The sequence below is a fragment of the Lepus europaeus genome, chromosome 10 (genome assembly GCF_033115175.1).
Source record: "Lepus europaeus isolate LE1 chromosome 10, mLepTim1.pri, whole genome shotgun sequence".
Taxonomy (NCBI): domain Eukaryota; kingdom Metazoa; phylum Chordata; class Mammalia; order Lagomorpha; family Leporidae; genus Lepus; species Lepus europaeus.
The window spans coordinates 82,458,282-82,477,828 of NC_084836.1; the positions used below are offsets into that span (position 1 = coordinate 82,458,282).

The 19,547-nt window shown below is 48.5% G+C and overlaps 2 protein-coding genes across 4 annotated transcripts in view; both read right to left on the reverse strand.

Moving 5' to 3' along the window:
- The window catches only part of DTD1 (D-aminoacyl-tRNA deacylase 1), a 153,346-nt gene extending 145,848 nt beyond the window's left edge, over window positions 1-7,498 (reverse strand). Inside the window, exons 1-2 of one of the 3 annotated variants that reach the window (XM_062202256.1) lie at window positions 7,355-7,498; window positions 2,195-2,285 (exon numbers count right to left, since the gene is read on the reverse strand). In XM_062202256.1, the coding sequence (XP_062058240.1) occupies window positions 2,195-2,285; window positions 7,355-7,397 (134 nt within the window). In that variant the 5' untranslated portion in view covers window positions 7,398-7,498. Of the gene's footprint in view, window positions 1-2,194; window positions 2,286-5,568; window positions 5,636-7,354 lie in introns of those variants that run through there. The other 2 variants (XM_062202255.1, XM_062202257.1) reach the window with 2 other exon arrangements.
- Window positions 7,499-15,491: 7,993 nt separating this feature from the next.
- SMIM26 (small integral membrane protein 26) lies at window positions 15,492-16,885 on the reverse strand. Its single transcript, XM_062202258.1, has 2 exons — window positions 16,726-16,885; window positions 15,492-15,843 (listed from the first exon to the last, which is right to left on the reverse strand). The coding sequence occupies exons 1-2, from the start codon at window positions 16,838-16,840 to the stop codon at window positions 15,656-15,658; spliced, it is 303 nt and encodes a 100-aa protein (XP_062058242.1). The 5' UTR covers window positions 16,841-16,885; the 3' UTR covers window positions 15,492-15,655.
- Between the last annotated feature and the right edge of the window lie 2,662 nt (window positions 16,886-19,547).

Below are 19,547 nucleotides of genomic sequence, written 5' to 3' on the forward strand. Positions count from 1 at the left end.
GCCTCTAAAGAGCCATCAGCATCCTGCAGAATAGGGACATGGGGTGACCCCATCGCTTACAGAAGGCACGACTCTGGGCAAGTCATTTGGGCACTTCCTTCTTTGCTGCCCACCCCTCCAGTTCACAGCGGCTACCAGTCGGAATGGGGATAGAGGACAACCAACCACTGAGGGTCCTTCCAGGCGGGGGAATGTGTCAAGACATGGGTCCAGTGCTAATCTCCTACGGAAGAATCCAATCTCTACACAAGGATGAGCAATAGCTCTTTTCTACAACCTCTCCTTGGAGCTATTCCAACTGAACAGCTCAGGAAGTGCTCTGAGAGGAAACTCCTGGTCACTGCATAAATAAAAGATCTGGGGAAAGGCACCTTGACAACTACGTCACCTGCTCCTTACGCCGGGATGACAAGGAAGCCCAGGCAGCGTTTACAGGGTCAGCTTGGAGGAGCGTGGCAAAAAATCAATGCATAATAGCTGCAAGTCCAACTCCCGAGCCACCCTTTTGGACAATGCTGAAGGCAAAGACGTGCCCAGGAGCATGATACGAATCTCCTGACTCTTCCTAAAAGGCCCTCTGTGGTGGGAACTCTTCATTACCCCCTCCCCACAGCCAGGACAGTCTTATGTTGAGCCACATCTCTTACCCACCAAGTTAAGCATTGCTATCTAGTATGTCACAGCCACACAGAGATCAGACCCAGAGCCCCGTCTTTTACCATCACCATCTCCACTGCCTCCCTGAGTGTCCAGGGACAGCTATGAGAATACCAACATCCCTGAAGCCATACAGAACTGTCCTTATCAGTGGCCAACACCTTAGCAGGAATGAAGTTCCACATCTGATCTCCAATTTCATAGAAAAGGGACAGCTGGGTTCCAGGTACCAAGGGGCAGCATAAACAGCTCACAGCATCTGAAGCAAATGTGCCAAGTGGGGCTGGGGAGGAAGGAGAGCATGGGAGGGGCTGACTATACTGAGAGAGCCAGGCAGGAAACAGCAATGGGAAACACTCCCCCCCCCCCCTTAGTATAAAGAGCACCTGCTTCAAGATCAGACAGCCCAGAATCTAATGCAGGTCCAGGTTTCTTACTAAGTTTATGTGTATGACCTACAGTGAGGACTTTACCTCTGAGTTCCAGATCTTTAGATGTATCATGAACAACTAGGCATTTTAAAATTATCATTTTGGGGGCCGGCAGTATGGCATAGCGGGTAAAGCCACCACCTACAGTGCTGGTATCCCATATAGGCACTGATTTGAGTCCTGGTTGCCCCACTTCCAACCCAGCTCTTTGCTATGGCCTGGGAAAGCTGTCAAAGATGGTCCAAGTCCTTGGGCCCCTGCACCACATGGGAAAACCAGAAGAAACTCCTGGCTCCTGGTTTTGGGTCGGCCTAGCTCTGGCCAATGCAGGGGAGTAAATCAGAGGATGAAAGTCCTCTCTCTCTCTCTCTCTCTCTCTCTGCCTCTGCCTCTGTCTCTGTCTCTCTCTAACTCTGCCTTTCAAATAAATAAATAAATCTTTTAAAAAAATCCAGCTTTTTAAAAAGTAAATAAATAAAATAAAATCATTTTATCCAAATTAAAAAGAGAAACCACCCCTAAAAAAAAAAACTGGGCTCTTGCATTAAAAGAAAAAGAGGCACAAGCCTTGCAAGTAGCATCAACTCAGGATGAAAGCTAAACTGGGCTCCTCTTGCTCCACCACTGTCTCAGCAGGTGAAGTTTCCAGATTACTCTTCTTCAGTCTCCATATCTGAAACTGGGAGATAACCAAACCACCTCAAACGGGACGAACACAAACACTGTGGAAGTCCCAGCATGGTCACCACATACCCCATTCCAACTCAATGGCTTAGCAATGGACATCTTAGGGCTGGCGTTGTATCCCATGTGGGCACTAGATAATGTCCCAGCTGCTCCACTTCTGATCCAGCTCCCTGCTAATGGACCTGGGAAAAGCAGCGGAAGATGGCCCAAGTGTTTGGGCCCCTGCCACCCACATGCGAGATCCGGACGAAGCTCCTAGCTTCAGCCTGGTCCAGCACTGGTCATTGCAGCCATCTGGGGAGTGAACCAGTAGATGGACAATCTCTCTCCCTCTCTCTGTCTCTCCCTCTCTCTAACTCTTTCAAAATAAATTCAAAATAAATCTTTTTTAAAAAATGATAAAGAAGCAGGCATCTTACATGTGCTCCAGTTCCTTCTGTGTATCTTCCAGAGAAATCCCCAGCAACACACAGATGCCCCGTCCAATGGCGCTTATCTGCTCACCTCCAACTGAAAGGAACCAAAAGGCAGAAGAGACTGAATCAAGCAGGCCGCAGGAAAGGCTTCTAAGTGCCCACAGGAGTGTTTTCAGCATCACGTGGATTTCTTACAATTTCTCTGGTTCATGTCAGTAGGCATTCAAAACAGACAGGGGTCAGAGAATGTAGTGTGAAGTCAATGGTATCCACCCTTCCTGACTTCACACAGGCAAAGAACAGGAGCTGCACAGTGAGCAACCACCAAGCAGGATTTCAGGGCTACATTTTCACCTGCATCACCCTGGGTAAGACACCTGAAACTCCACTGTCGAACACGCCCAGGTATAAAAACAGAACAGTGTTTTCCTCCCCCAGGGAGTCCAGTTCAACTATATTAATTCTCAGGCAGGAGAGATGCACTTTTCTTGGAAATCAGCAAATCTAGTAACACAACACAAACAGCACAAAGTAGAAAATGTTCACCTCGTAAAAACCAGTGTTTTTCCTATTTCCTGCAGACAAGATACACCTAGGCATAAAAATTCTGCTTTACATGTTACGCTTCACCTCAGCAAGCTGCTCTGGTTCCCAGGGTAGCAGTAACATCACGTGCTGGTCAGGGTTCCCCAACTCTTTTCAAATCATGAGCATCACTCATTAAAAATGTCTAAGCTTTGTGTATTTATGGCCAAATATGTGCCCCACTACCATCAGACAGCATCTCAGATGCGGGCACAGGACTTGAGCTGAGATTCATCATAATAATGGCGAATATAAACCAGATTTCAAATGGAGATCTTGATGATGTTTGACTTTTTTTTTTTTTTTGCGAACTTGTTGCCAAGTCTTATTACTGTGCTATTTCATCGTGTACCGATCTAACATTCCAATCAGTAATAAAAAGGTCAACTCTGCCATTTTCTTGTCATAGGCTTCTTTTGGATAATAACATCTGTAAATATACCTAACAAGGCAACACAGACTATGCCACGTTGCAGCACATGGCAAGTCAAGAAGAGGAACTCCACTCGTATTTCACACGTATGACGAGGGGCCACCCCACACTCAGACTCCACAGGTGCCTCAGCATCAACTCATGCTGAAAATACAGTAAACTTAATTTTTTTTAAGATTTATTTTACTTCTTTGAAAGGCAGAGTTATAGAGGAGAGAAACAGAGAGAGAGAGAAAGTTCTTCCATCCACTGGATCACTCCCCAAATGGTCCCAACAGCAGGGGCTGGGCCAAACCAAAGCCAGGAGTCTTGAGCTTCTTCCAGGTCTCCTACGTGGGTGTGGGGACCCAAGCACCTGGGCCATCTTCTACTGCTTTCCCAGGCCATTAGCAGGGAGCTGGATTGGAAGTAGAGCAGCTGGAACTCGAATCGGTACCCATGTGGTATGACAGGGTCCCAGAGAGCATCTTAATCTGCTGTGCCCCAATGCCAGCCCCAATTTTTATTTGTATACTAAAATAAAAATCCTGATTTTCCTTTCTGTGCTGCTTTTCTTTTATAATGGACTGTGTGTGACCTACTGACCTTGGAGTCCTGACTCAAAAGCTGAAACAGGGGCAGGTATTTGGCAGTGATTCGGATACCTATCAGAACACCTGCATCCCCTATCAGAGCACCTGGGTTCAATCCCCAACTCCGTTCCTGAGTCCAACTTCCTGCTAATGTAGACCCTGTAGGCAAAGGTGACGGCTCAAGCAGTTGGAGTCTTCCTACTGCCCACATGAAAGACCTGGATTCAGTTCCCAGCTCCTACCCAGTTCAGCCCCAGTTGTTGACAGCTTTTGGGGAGTGAACCAGTAAAAGAGGGAAGATCTTACTTCCTCTGCTTCTCTCTCTCTGCATCTCAATTTTTTTTTTTTTTAAATTGGGCTTGCTTTGCTTATTTGCATTGCTTTACAAAGTGTTTGGCTTAGTTTCTGACAATGTCAATATATTTTTTCCAGAAACTGTGTGGCGGGCACTGTGGCATAGTGGGTAAAGCTGCCACCTGCAATGTCAACATCCCATATGGGCACCGGTTCGAGTCCCAGCTGCTCCACTTCTCATCCCTCTCTCTTCTATGGCCTGGGAAAGCAGTAGAAGACGGCCCAAGTCCTTGAGCCCCTGCACCTGCATGGGAAGAACCGGAGGAAGCTCCTGGCTCATGGCTTCAAATCAGCACAGCTCCAGCCACTGCGGCCAATTGGGGAGTGCACCAACAGATGGAAGATAACTCTCTCTCTCTCTCTCTCTCTCTCTGGCTCTTCAAATAAGTAAAAAATAAATTTTTAAAAATAAATAAATAAATAAATGTTGGGAATTGTCACTGTGGTATAAAAGGTCAAGTCTCTGCCTGCAGTGCCAGCATCCCATATGAGCATCAGTTCAAGTCCTGGGTGCTCCACTTCTGATCCAGCTCCTGCTTATGGCCTGGGAAAGCAGTAGAAGCTGGCTCAAGTACTTGGGCCTCTGCACCCACGTGGGAGATCTGGAAGAAGCTCCTGGCTCCTGGCTTTGTCCTGGCCCAGCCCCAGCCATTGAAGCCATTTGGGGAGTGAACCAGCAGATGGAAGATCTCTTTCTCGCACTCTCATTCATTCATTCTCTCTCCCTCTCTCTCTCTCTCTGTCTCTCTCTCCTTCTGCCTTTAAATAAATAAACTAAATTAATAAAAAAAAAAATAGCAACAGCCTCTAAAAACAACTCCTTTCAATCCATCATTTTCAGATCCTGTCATAACATCATACACATCAGATTTTAGCTGCTGAAACAGGAATGGGGCCTAAGAGTCCTAAAGAGGACCTAATTGTCCTCTTTCAGCTACGTCGTTAAGTGCATGTGTCTAAACTGTGCTGCAACCAACTCTGAAAATCGGTGACCGTGTCTCAGCAATCTTAGAAGGGGAATCTGTCACATAATAAGGTGTGTGACTTGTGACAGTCTACTCCATCCTGACCATAACACCTGTTAGAAGTTTCACGTTAGAACCCATAAAATGAAATGTCATCTGAACACAGCCACATTTCAGTGCAATCAGCTATGTTTCTAAGGAATCAGAAAAACCCTCTTCCATTAACATTCATTTGCAGAAGGCCTGCAAAACTAAAGGGTCCCTCAAATACTGAGAATTCTATGGTTCCCCAACCTAGAATTCCCAAGCTTTTAACACCTTCCCGCAGTCAACATCTTTACCTTTTCAATTGGAAGGATTGTCTGACTAAAAGCATACAACTTGAACAAAACACAAAAGTAACTCAAACTCAGGGCCAGCACTGTGACACAGTGGGTTAAGCCACTGCCTGTAACAAGGGCATCCTACCTCTGAGCATCCCTGGAGTCCTGGCTGCTCCACTTCCGATCCAGCGCCTTGCTAATCCACCTGGGAAAGCAGTGGAAGATGGCCCAAGTGCTTGGGCCCCTGCACCCGCATGGGAGACCCTGAAGGAATCCCAGGTTCCTGGCTTCGGCCTGGTCCAGCCCCAGCTGCTACAGCCATTTGGGGAGTGAAGCACTAAATAGAAGATGTCTCTCTGTCTCTCCCTCTCTCTGCCTTTCAAACAAATAAATCTTACCAAAACAAACAAACAAACAAAAAACCTCTTGTGTTATTTCACAGGTTTTCAGTATTCCAGAGCAGCAAGAAGGGGAGCCAGGGGAGAGAAGATGAAAATCTAAATTTGTTGGTGCTGACCACATACAGCTGACTCCAATATTCTCCTTAAAAAAAGTGAAAACAGGCCGGCGCCGCAGCTCACTAGGCTAATCCTCCGCCTGCAGCGCCGGCACCCCGGGTTCTAGTGCTGGTCAGGGCGCCGGATTCTGTCCCGGTTGCTCCTCTTCCAGGCCAGCTCTATGCTGTGCCCCGGGAAGGCAGTGGAGGATGGCCCAGGTGCTTGGGCCCTGCACCCACATGGGAGACCAGGAGAAGCACCTGGCTCCTGGCTTCGGATTGGCGCAGTGCACTGGTCGTGGTGGCCATTTGGGGGGTGAACCAATGGAAGGAAGACCTTTCTCTCTCTGTCTCTCTCTAACTCTGCCTGTACCAAAAAAAAAAAAAAAAAAAAAAAAGTGAAAACAATCTTTCATCTTTGAATTGGCCAAGTCTATGTGAACTTAAGTACTTACTGAAATGCTACAAAACCTTTAAAATTCCATCAACTCTAGTACTATCCTATTCCTTTTTATCCCAGGACCAATTCCCAACCTGAAGTTACCAGAACAGTTCTGAAATCACTGGACAGGGTTGAAAAAGAGAACCCAGGGACCAGCGCTGTGGTGCAACAGGTAAGGCCACCACCTGCAATGCCAGCATCCTATTTGGGCAACGGTTCCAGTCCCGGCTGCTCCTCTTCCCATCCAGCTCCCTGCTAATGCACCTGGGAAAGCAGTGGAAGATGGACCAAGTGCTTGGACCCCTGCACCCACGTGGGAGACCTGGAAGAAGCTCCTGGCTCCTGCTTGGCCCAGCCCTGGGCTTGTTGCAGCCATTTGGGGAGTGAACCAGCGGATGGAAGACCTCTCTCTCTGTCTCCTCTCTCTCTGTGTAACTCTGCCTTTCAAATAAATAAATCTTTAAAAAAATAGAGAAAAACTTGTCACTTTAAATTTTTTCCAAAATAATCTTTCCTACGGAGGCTTGCGTTTGTCAAACGGCCACAGGCTCTGGTCAGTCACCTGGCCCCTGACGCTCCCCCGGAACGCTGAGGGGACACACGCCGGCCGGCGGCCCGAGCACTGGAAATGACAGGGGGAGACGAAGTACTTCAGCTGGGAGTCTCCCGGCTCCGCCACCCGCAGGGTCCGGCAAGTGAGGGGGCGGCGACGGGGCAGGGCCGCGTGCGGGGCGCCCGTCACGTGGGCACACTCCGTCAGCTCGGCGCGCCGCAGCCCGGCTCTGCAGAAACGGGCAAAATGGGGCTCCGGAGACGCTCCCCGGTGACAAACCACGGTGACGGCGAGCGCAGGGCGCGCTCTCCCTGAACCCAGAACAGAGATGCTGCACCGCGGACGCGCCGGGGCCCCACCCGGCACGTGCACGGTGCTCTCCGGCGCGCCGGGAGCCCCACGCGAGACCGCCGGTCCCCGCCCGGCCCCGCCCGACTGACCTGTGACGCTGGCCCGGGTGACGCGCTGCACCACGGCCTTCATGGCGGCGGCTGGGGCGAGCGGGGCGGCGCCGCGCTCGGTGCGGCCTGGCGATTCAGCGAGCGGCTCCGCGGCCGGCGCCCTCTGGAGGTGACACCCGGAAGTGCGCGCCGCGGCCGGGTCCGACCCGCTCAGCGGCCGCCAGTGCCGCGTCGGCCACGCCCACTCTCAGCCTAGCGATAAGCCCGCCCACCACCCGTTAGCCCCGCCCCGCCCACGTCGGTCACGCCCACCTGCAGCCTAGCCTTCACCTCGCCCTCAGTGATAGGCAGCCCTGGCCCCGCCCCCACTCCCTGTCCACACTCAGGTCGCTGTCTCCTCCCACCCCGGGTCTTAGAGCCCTTCGGGTCTAAATCCTAGTGTTGTCCTGAGTCATTTTCCTGATACTCATCTGTCCTCAGATTGTTCCAAATTCTTAGACACAAAAGGGTCAGCTGCCTGAAAAAGTTTATTAATTTAATAGTTAATAATTAACAGTAATTAATTTTATTTTGTGATAGTAAATAGATTATAATTCTGATTCCTCCTGTGATATAAATACCTCTCCCTCCCAAAGGGCTGTTAGGATATTTACATGTAGTAGAGGGGTCTCCGTGTGGGGCTGTAGGATAAACCACTGCCTGCCACGCCTGCACCCCGTATGAGCACTGATAGATTTGATAAAGGCGTGAGGTTAATCTGATGTTTGTGGAAGACATCATTCTTGTTCTTTAGAAACGACATATTGTTAGAGGTGAAAGGACATTGTAGCTCCAATTTTGTCGCAAACACCAGGGTTCGTTTTTATATTTGTTAAACCTGAAAGGGTCAATTGCAGTAGAAAAAAGTATCTAGTGGGGCCAGCGCTGTGGCGTAGTGGGTAAACTGCCACCTGAAGTGTCGGCATCCCATATGGGCACTGGTTTGAGTCCCGGCTGCTCCTCTTCCGATCCAATTCCCTGCTATGGCCTGGGGAAGCAGTGGAAGATGGCCCAAGCCATTGGGCCCCTGCACCCGCGTGGGAGACCAGGACAAAGCTTCTGGCTCCTGGCTTCAGATCAGCCTAGCTCAGGTAGTTGAGGCCATTTGGAGAGTGAGCCAGCGGATAGAAGACTTTCTCTCTCTCTCTCTCTGTAACTCTGCTTTTCAAATAAATAAATAAATCTTAAAAAAAAAAAAAAAGCCTCTAGTGGCATCTCTTCAAGTGGCCTTGTCCCCTCGTTTGACTTCTAAATTTCCATTTTTCCTTGGCTTCCTTCTTCCGCTGCTCAGCTTCCTGCACCCACTTTGAGCGTGGGGATCCTCCAGGGCTCAGGCACAGGCCCTGGGTTTCTTAGCCTTGCTCTTCATTCTCATCTAAATTCCACCTTCAAGCCCTTGACTCCTACATGTCCATTTCTACCCCCACACAGCTCCTCTGAGCTTGGGCTTCCAAGTGCCTTCTTAACACCTCCACTGCCAAGAATTGCAGCCATCACAAAGTTAGCAAACTTAAAACAGAATCCGGGATTCCTACCCTGCTGTGTAATAAAGATTTCAGGTGGACTTTCTTCAGGACTTTCTGTTATGGAGCTTCCAAACTCTTGGAATTTCCTGAGTGAAAGTGAACTGAGGGCCAGCACTGTGGCACACTAGGTTAATCCTCCGCCTGTGGCACCAGCATCCCATATGTGCTCTGGTTCTAGTCCCGGTTGCTCCACTTCCGATCCAGCTCTCTGCTGTGGCCTGGGAAGCCAGGGGAGGATGGCCAAGTGCTTGGGCCCTGCACCCGCATGGGAGACCTGGAAGAAGCACCTGGCTCCTGGCTTTGGATCAGCTCAGCTCCAGCTATTGCAACCGTTTGGAGAGTTAACCAGCGAATGGAACACATTTCTGTCTGTCCCTCTCTCAGTCTATAGCTCTACTTCTCAAATAAATAAAGTATTCAAAAATTTTTTTAAAAAGTGAAACAGCCTCCATCCCTAATACCTTTGATGTAGGCCCTATACTCTCTCTCCCTGAAACTGGCAGTTCCTCTGTCTTCCCTTTGATGATGACAGGTCAGCTCCTAACTAAAGATTATCTCACCGAAGTAAGGGAGCGGGGACGGGCATTTGGCTTAGGAGTTAAGGTGTTGGCTAGGATGCCCAGATTCCCTATCAGATTACCTGATCCCAGGAGGAAGTGGTGATGGTCAAGTAGTTGGGATTCTGCTGCTACCATGAAAGACTTGGACTGAGTTCTGGGTGCTCGGCTTGGGCTCCATCGAGCCCAGGGCCAAGTGGGCATTTGTGGACGAAACTAAAAGATGGGAGCTTGCTATCTCTGTCAATAGATGATAAATAGATACAGATAAATATATAGATATAGGTAGAAAATGGATATAAATGGATAGATGGATGTGCAAAGCTATACAGACATAGATAGCTCTGCCTCTGAGAAATTTTTTTATTTAATTAAAAAAAAATAAAGGGATTGGTGCATAGCTCAGGCTGGCCCCATGGACCTGGGATCACAAGACTCAAAATTCACTGGTCAGCACTGTACTTACCATCCTAATGTTAGATTCATTTGAGATGCTACACAGGAACCCCCCAGCCCAGTTCAAACAAAATAATAACCCATCTACCCTTGGACCCCAGACAGCTCACTTTGCCACAATAGCATCTTCTGAAGAAGAGGCCAGCTTCCTCTTGCTGAGCAATCCAAGGAAGGCCCTGAGCACTATGGACCAGAGACCCGCACACAAGCTCATCACACACGGCTCAGCCCCAACTTGAATCAGTGAAATACCCCGGGGGAGCTTGGGGATTGAGCCATAGCTGACTGACTCCTAGCTCCACACACTGCAAAACAAATACCCACCGTTGTCTACCACCCCTGTGTCAGCGATGGGCTCACTGTGCCTTAGACAAGGGAGCCCAGGTTCTGTTGCAGGTGCTGTGACCACAGGAGTGTCTTTGTTATTCATCAGTACCTTGGTCACACCTGAATGTATACAGATGGGACAATTCAGACTGGGAGCAGGTGACCAGAAAGACAAATCATGGGATCACAGAGACTTGAAGATTTTCATTTACTTTTTTTTTTTTAATTGATTTACTTTATTTGAGAAGCAGAGAGACAGAGATCTTCCATCCACTGGTGCATTCCCTAAATGCCCCGAACAGCCGCAGTTAGGCCAGGTCAAATCCAGGAACCAGGAACTCAATCCTAAGTCTCCTGAGTTGATGCTAGGGACCTAAGTACTTCCACATCACCTGCTGCTTTCCAGAAAGCACATTATCAGGAAACCTCAATGATAAGACTCAAACCCAGACCCTCTGCTATAGGATACACACATCCCAAGTGGCATCTAACCCCCATGCGCAGTGCCCACACCGGGGATGTTGCTTTGAGCCAGTTCCACCTACAGGAAGGAAGGAGTGCTAGACATTGAATTCATCCTCGTGGTCAACGATTCAATCATTCGTGCCACATGATGAAGCCCCAGCCCCAGCCACATGATGAAGCTTCTGTAGAGGCGCCTGGTGAACAGCTCAATGTCCTGCAAGGGTAATGAGCTGAGTCCTCGGGTAGGGGGAGACACAGGAGCTTGGTGTTTGCGACTCTTACAGACCTTGCCTGGTGTCTCTTCCTTCGCAGCTCCTGCTTTCTCCCCTTTAATCATAAAACTGTGCGAGTATTGCCCTGAATCTAGTGGGTCAATCTAATGAATCATGAACCCTGAGGGAGTCACAAAAGCTTCCAGATTTGTAGCCAGTTGATCAGAAGTACAGGTGGACTGGGGGATACCCATGTGTGGCTGGCTTCTGAAATAAGGGCAGTCTTTTGGGGACACTGTGCCTTTAAATTTGTGGGATCAGAGGATTAGTGCCATTAACTGAATTGTAATATATCAGTTGGTTTTAGGATAACACCCTCCCCTAGCCCTCCCAATTACAGCCCTCAGGTTATTGCTATTTAAATAAATATCCCCATTTGTTTCCTGGAGCCAAAGCAAAATTGTATCAGTCCATGTTCCCTTGCTATGACAAATCACCTGGGACTGGTCACATCAAAGAAAAGAGGCTTGGGGCCGGCACTGCGGTAAAAATACCACCTGCAGTGCCAGCATTCCATATGGGAGCAGGTTGGAGTCTGAGCTGCTCCATTTCCCATCCAGCTCCCCACTAATGTGCCTGGGAAAGCAGCAGAAGATGGCCCAAGTACTTGGGCCCCTGCCACCCATGTGGGAGACTGGGAAGAAGCTCCTGGCTCCTGGCTTCGGGTCGGCCTGGTTCCAGCTGTCGCGGCTGTTTAGGGAGTGAACTGGCAGATGGAAAATCTCTGTCTCTCCCTCTATCTCTGTCTCTGTAATTCTGCCTTTCAAATAAGTAAAGAGGATTGTTTACTCACAGTTCTGGACACTTAGATGACATCACGGTTGTCTGCTGAAGAAATGATTTTTCCACTGAGAAAATGATAATAGCAGTTTAAGAATTCAACTCACTCGCGGACATTAGCTGGAGATCTAGTTCTGCCCTTTCTTTCTCGGATGCCTAAATAATCCCTGCTCCTTTGTTCTTCGAATCAGCTTTACCATCCTGCTGGCTTTCTCGGTAATGAGTTGAACAAATATTTGATATTTGCTTATTCTATGTTTGTATTAGATTCACATTTTTAACTTTCGAAAAATATATTTTGACAATCCCAGCCTCTATGCTTCACCTATGTAGCAAAACTACAGCAGCCATCTCCTTCCATAGTGAGATGCACTTAGCCTGGATAGTGTGTCCAGAGCACCTGAGACCACACCCAGATTCAGTGACTTGCTTAAGGCAACTCATGGAACTCAGCACATAGTTATCCACATGTCTATGACTTACTTTAATAAAGGATACAAAGCAGTATCATCAAAAACAAAAGGGGTCGCCGTGGCTTAACAGGCTAATCCTCCGCCTTGCAGCGCCAGCACACCGGGTTCTAATCCCGGTTGCCCCTCTTCCAGGCCAGCTCTCTGCTGCGGCCCAGGAAGGCAGTGGAGGATGGCCCAAGTCCTTGGGCCCTGCACCCGCATGGGAGACCAGAAGAAGCACCTGGCTCCTGGCTTCGGATCAGTGAGATGAGCCGGCCGCGGCGGCCATTGGAGGGTGAACCAACGGCAAAAAGGAAGACCTCTCTCTCTGTCTCTTTCTCTCACTATCCACTCTGCCTGTAAAAAAAAAAAAAAAAAAAAATCACTATTTGATTTCTTAATGGATTTGTTGCTTTGATAAAATATTTATTAAAAATAAAATAATTTACATATCTGGAAAGCAGAGTAGCAGAGAAGAGAAAGATAGAGATCTTCCATCCAGTGGTTCACTCTCCAAATGGTTCCAATAGCCAAGGCTGGGCCAGGCCAAAGCCAGCAGCCAGGAACGCTATTCTGGGTTACCCATGTGGGTGGCAGGAACTCAAGTACTTGAGCCAAAATCTGCTGCTTCCCAGGTGCATTAGCAAGAAGCATGTTCAGAGCAGAGTGATCAGGACTTGAGCCAGCACTCAGATATGGGATGCAGATGCCCCAATTAATGATTTAATCCACTGTGCCATAATGCTTGCCCCTGTTGATACATTTTTTTAAAATAATCATGTTAATAGTGTTGAAACTGCTGTAGGGGACTATAAGTAGAGACAGGGGAAGACTAGGGATTTGAGGACACATGAGACAAGAGGATGGAGGATCATAGGAGGATGGAAGATTACTATAGAGGATGGAGGCAAGGGGGATGGGAGAAAGGGATAGAGTAGAACACAGCCATGCAGAGCACAACAATGTTTCAGTCAATGACATTCCCCATATGTGACCACTATGGTTCGGGTATTAATTTGAGTATCTTCCAAAGGCCTTTGGCTCCCTAAATCTAACAGAGTGGAAAGTTAAACCAATTAAGGTGTTTAGAGAAGTGTGGATTACGTGACTGGGTGGAGCCCCATGACTGGACCACGGTGGCCTTATTAGGAAAGACAGACATCAGTACTCCCTCTTGACACGTGCTACTGCCACTGCCTTAAGACGGCCAGTGAGAAGGCCATCACCAGATGCTGAACCAACAGGGCTGCCCAATCTTGGACTGTGAACCTCCAAAACTGTGAGTCAAGGTAAGACTTTTCCCTTTCCAAGGTATTTGTTGTAGAAGCAAAAAGTTGACTGGTTCATACAAGGACAGTGGTCCTGTAAAACTATAATAGAGCTGAAAAATCCCTGCTACCATGTGAACACACAGCCTAAGAAGAGGCAAGAGAAAGGAAGGCTGCAGGAGGAAAAAAAGGAACCCCTAAGAAAATCGACAGTGAAAGTTTTGGCAGAAGCTTTTGTAGATCTGAGCAAGCTCTTTCTTTTTTTTTTTTTTTTAAGATTTATTTATTTATTTATTTGAAAGTCAGAGCTACACAGAGAGGAGAGAGGTCTTTCATCCGCTGGTTCACTCCTCAATTGGCCACAATGGCCAGAGCTGCGCCAATCCCAAACCAGGAGTCAGGAGCTTGTTCCGGGTCTCCATGTGGGTGCAGGGGCCCAAGGACTTGGGCTGTCTTCCATTTGAGCAAACTCTTTTGGATAAAGTTTGGGGCAGGCACTTGACATAGCAATTGGGGTGCTGGTCGGGATGCCTACATTCCAGATTAGAGTGCTTGTGTTCTATGTTACTGCAGACTGTCATTCAGGCGATCAGGTTTCTGCCACCCATATGGGAAACCTGGGATGAGTGCCCCCAGTCACAGTGGTTCACTGGGGTACACCCCTACCTGGCATGTCCAATTCCTTTTTTTGTTAGTTTGCTTATTTATTTCCATCTACTTGAAAGGCAAAGCAAAACAGAACTCGAGCAAGAGCCGAGAACAACAGATCAATCCTCCATATGCTGGTTCATTCTTCCAAATGTCTCCAACAGCCAGGAGCCTGGAAATCCATCCAGGTCTCCATGTTGGTGACAGGGGCCGAAGCACTTAAGCCATCATCTGCTGCCTCCCAGGATACATTAGCAGGAAGCTGGATCAGAAGACAGCAGCCCACACTCAGTCTGGCACTCTGATATGAGATGTGGGTGTCCCAAGTAGCCACTTAATTCTTCTGTGCCAACAACATGACCAATTCTTGATCTCTGATACTCCTTGGGAAGCTGAGTCTCTGGGGCTGACCATCTGGAGCTCTGTGACATACTGCCTTGCAATCGACTGTCCCAAACACTATTCAGGACACCCATAAGATGGAACTGGCACCAAAGAGAAATCACGGTGAGGGTTTAAAGGTGATAGTCACGTAGAAGAAACCAGAACGGCGTGATTCTTATCCCACTGCACATCCACACTGGGTCTCAACCAGCGACGCACAAGAAACGTGACCCAAATGAGACCCAAATGCCATTTTATTAATAACTGAGGCAGCACTCAATGATCCAGAAAACAGGAATCCGAAGAAAACTCAAATGAGGTTCTCACACGGTGGAAGCCAAGCGCTGTGCTGGGGAGAGGAGAGGCTGATCAGATTTCAAGGCTGTAGCTGTGAAGTAGTATCTTCTAGGGCTGTGTCTAGGAGCCACAGAAAAGGGGGAAAACCAACAGGACAGCCCAGGGAGGCTCTGAGCAGCTACCTACATTCTGACTCCTGGAGTCAGGCCCTCTGCAAACCTCAACATACTTTAATTCTGAGCTGCTGAAACACACTTTTCACAAACATTCCCTTTCGATTTAAGCTCTCCTGGGTGAGTTTGTTGCATGCAACCCAAGAGACCAATCAGGAGACCAGTGAAGCAGTAATGATGGTGTCCTGACATTGCAGCCCAGCATCCAGACTGGCACCAACGGCAGGCGACCCACAAGCCAGGCCCACCAAAGGGATGGGGGGGAATCTGTAATGGAACTGAAGAACAGGGCAAGTCTATGCAACTAAGGAATTGTGATCACATGCACCACTCCACAGGGATCTGTGAATCCCAGACTCAACATGGAGACTTGCTGACTCTAACCTTAAGGGGACTGCTACAGCTGAGTCTAATGGAAACATAAAGCCACATTAACTAGTTTCAGAAAACGGGCTAATGGAAGCTGAATGTGAAACTTCATGCCAGCGTCTCATTCGGGTATAAAGAGAGGAACACATCTTGAATATGCAAGTCCAGTTTCTCTCAAGGAAACATTTATTGCACATAATCAGTGATATTTTTACAGAAAAAAATCATATTAAATATATACTTTTCACAACCATAAAATGGAAATCAAGTCATCTATCGAGTGTCAATACTGAACCCGAGTCCTGATTTTCAGAATTTAGCACTCAATCATGATTCTGGACCACGGCCACCAGTCCACGATTTCCAATAGTTGAGGATCTTTTCAGTAATTGGAACAAAATCTTCTCGATAGGTGACAATTGTTTCCACATAAAACCCTTTGGGAGCCTCGAGTATTTCATTTGTTTGAACGGAAGTTTCCTGTGTTGAGATATCCTTTTGTTCTACTTCATTACCTTAAAAAGAAAAAAAAAAAAAAGATTAGATACAGTATTATAGTCATTTTCTCAAAAAAGAAAAAATAAGGGAAGGGAAAAAGAACAGATATGGCCACTACGATATTAAAATGTTTTTAATAAGTACTTAATGCTAGATATGTGTATTTTCAGGCCACTGACAATTTTTTAAAAATGATTATTTACTTGAAAAACACAATTACAGAAAGAGAGAGAGAGAAAGAGAAAGATATCTTCATCCGCTGGTTTATTCTCCCAAAGACTGCAATTCTCAGGCGGAAGCCAGGAGCATGTAACTTCATCTGGGTCTCCCATGCGGGTGCAGGGGCCCAAAGACTTGGGCCATCCTCCACTGCCCTCCCGGGCACATTAGCAGGGAGCTGGGCTGGAAGAGGAGCTGCCGGGAATGGAGGCAGCACCCACATGGGATGCTGGTGCTGCAGGCAGTTTAACCCTTGTGCCCCACAACGCTGGCCTGACCACAACGAGTCTTCATCACAAAATGAGAACCTTCCGTTCTCTCACAACGGCTTTACTGAGCTTCTTAACATACAAAACAATCCACTTCAAATGTACAATTCAGTGCTTTTTAGTATATTCAGATTTGGGCAACCAGCAAAACATCAGACTACCTCCATCCACAAAAGGAAGACCCCATACCTTTAGCCTTCTGGCCTATGACAACCTCTCTAGTCAACTTCCTGTCTCTATAGGTTTCCTTTTACACCCAATAACTAGGAAGACCCGATCCCACGCGGGTGCAGGGGTGCAAGATCCTTCTTTGGCAACTACAAGTTCTGCAGAATAAACCGGCACGACCCCCAGGGCACTGTCCACCCGAAGTCCGAGGGTCTAGAGGAAGGCGCCGCCGGAGAGCACTACCTGACGGCTTCTTTTTGCGGTTGAGGAAAAACACGGAGCCCATTAGGGTCCAGGCGCCCACTGCGTAGACCACAGACATCCGCCGGTACCAGCTCGCGGCCTGCTTAGGCTGCATGCTGCCTCTGGTTGGAGGCCTGGATCCGCCGAGGCCCCCGTAGGAGGCGGGACTTCCGGCTGGCGCGTCGCAGCCGCCGCCACTGCAACCAATGGGAAGCCGGCCACTACGGCCGCTTCCTGCTCTGGCCCCGATGCTTCATGGGACGTGTAGTCCCAACGGTCTGTCTCGGCGTGGACCCCGAGATTGCGAGTCGAGGTGGGACTTGGTCCTGAGCTGCGGGAGGAGGACCCTGCATACCACGCGAAGGGCACCAGATGGCAGCTTCTCTGAGCAGCCACTTGTCATCTGACAACGTGTAATGCCTGCTTGGCAGGATTTGACGAGGTCACCTCCATCTCTTGCAAGCTCTCAAGATGTGCGGCGACCTCTTGTCTCTAAACCGCACCTCTCGCTCCTCCCTGCTTTCCCTCCAGGAGGTCAGTTTGGGTGAACTTTGGGGACGCCCAGGCCAACGTGGTCCCTCCGCTGTGCTCGGGGTTCCCCTGCTTTCCTGCCTCCATCAGTGACACCTGGCTCCCACCCCACGCCCCTATCAATCCTGGCTGACTCTAAGCCATGCACACGTGCGTGTGCACCTGCTTCTCGCTTTCACCTTTCTCTCGCACTTCTTCACAGCGTGATCTCCAACGCTGCAATAGCGGGGCTGAGCTCAGTACATCCCGGTTACCTGCTCCAACCGCACTCGGAAACTTGATTTCTAAAGCATCTGACACCCTGGCTTCGAAGACGTCACTTTCCCGGGAATCTCGCAGGGATTTTTTTCTTTTTTCTTTTTTTTTTCTTTCTTTTTTTTTTTTTTTTACTTATTGATTTTATTTTATCGAAAGCCAGAGCTACAAAGAGGCAGAGAGAAAGAGAAGGGGGGGGGGGGATCTTCCATGTGTTAGTTCACTCCCAGATGGCCTCAACGGCAGGAGCTGCGACGACCGGAGGCCAGGAGCCTCCTCCAGGTCTCCCAAGTGGGTGCAGGGGCCCAAGGACTTGGGTCATCTTCCACTGCTTTCCCAGGCCATAGAGAGCTGGATCGGAAGAGGAGCAGCCGGGACTCGCAACGGCGCCCATATGGGATAAGGGCACTACAGGCAGAGGCTGCTCCTCTCCTTCCCTCCCCCACCCCCGGGATGTTTTTATGTTGCCCACCCTTTAAAGGTGGTTCTGCCCTACAGAAATCCACACCTACAAAAATTAACTCTAAATGGACCACTGGCTTGCTTAACATGTAAAAGCTGAAGCTAAAAACCTGGAAGAAAACGTAGGAGAGAATCTTTGTCACTTTGAGATAAGCAAAGATTCCTAACGTGACGAAAAGCATTGAACCATATGCAAAAAACTGATCTTTTCAAAGTTAAAACTTTGGCTATTTGAAGTCACAGTTGAGAAAATGAAAAGATTGCCACTGAATTAAATACTCAAAATACATATATGTGACGAGGGATACATACCCAGGATATATGAGGACCCCTTATGGAAGACAACCCATGTGACTGGGCCTCAGTCACCACCAAAACGTAAATTACGCATTCTGGGGCCTTTGTGGGGTGGTGCAGCAGGTGAAGCTGCTGCCTACAATGCTGGCATCCCATATAGGACAGCCGGTTCCAGTCCTGGCTGCTCTGCCTCCCATCCAGCTCCCTGCTAATGCACCTGGGAAGGCAGTGGAAATTGGCCCAAGTGCTTGGGTCCCTGCCACCCATGTGGGAGACCTGGATGGAGTTCCAGCTTCCTTTGGCCTGGCCCAGCCCTGGCCATTGTGGGCATTTGGGGAATGGAGCAGCAGCTGAAGATCTCTTTCTCTGTCTCTCCCTCTGTCACTCTGCCTTTCAAATAAAGTAATTTTTTTAACCACATATTTTACAATGGGACACATCTACACACCTATTAGGATGGCTAAATTTAGACTGAGAATACCAGTTGTAAGAATTTGGGGCAATTGGGGACACTTACTAGTGGAAACATAAATGTTACAACATGTTTACAAAACCGGCAGTTCCTAGAACCGGAACATATACCTACCATACAACCCTGACATTCCATTCTTAGTTGTTAACCCAAGAGAACTGAAAATCTATGTCCACATGAAGACATCTACAGATATTGTTTTATTTTTAACAGCAAAAAATAGAAACCACGTACATGTTCATCAGGTAGAAAATGGATAAATGAAATGTGACATATCACTTTGCAATACAAAGGAACTACTGATAACATGCAACTCACAGATGAGTCTTAAATGGGTTATGCTGAGAAGAAAACCAGATAAAACAAACGGGTGATAGTGGTAGAAGGTTGACCAGTAACTGTTGCAACCAGGATACACATGGGAAGGACTAAAGGGGGTTTGAGTAAGTTTTGGGGGCTGTTGAAATGTTCTGTATGTTGGTGGGTTCGTGGGTGGACACATTTATTAAAACTCATTGTAGGGGCCGGTGCTGTGGCGCAGCGGGTTAATGCCCTGGCCTGAAGGGCTGGCATCCCATGTGGGCGCCGGTTCGAGACCCGGCTGCTCCACTTCAAATGCTGCTCTCTGCTAATGGCCTGGGAGGGAAGTGGAGGATGGCCCAAGTCCTAGGGCCCTTGCACCTATGTGGGAGACCAGGAGGAGGCTCCTGGCTCTTGGCTTTGGATCGGCGCAGCTCCGGCCATTGCAGCCAATTGGGGAGTGAACCATTGGATGGAGGACCTCTCTCTCTGCATCTCCTCTTTT

Excerpts from the sequence above, each read along its gene's own strand:
- SMIM26 (XM_062202258.1), bottom strand. The coding sequence starts at position 16,840 with ATGCAGCCTAAGCAGGCCGCGAGCTGGTACCGGCGGATGTCTGTGGTC. Across the intron at positions 15,844-16,725 it reads CCGCAAAAAGAAGCCGTCAG|GTAATGAAGTAGAACAAAAG; the intron begins GTAGTGCTCTCC and ends TTTCTTTTTAAG.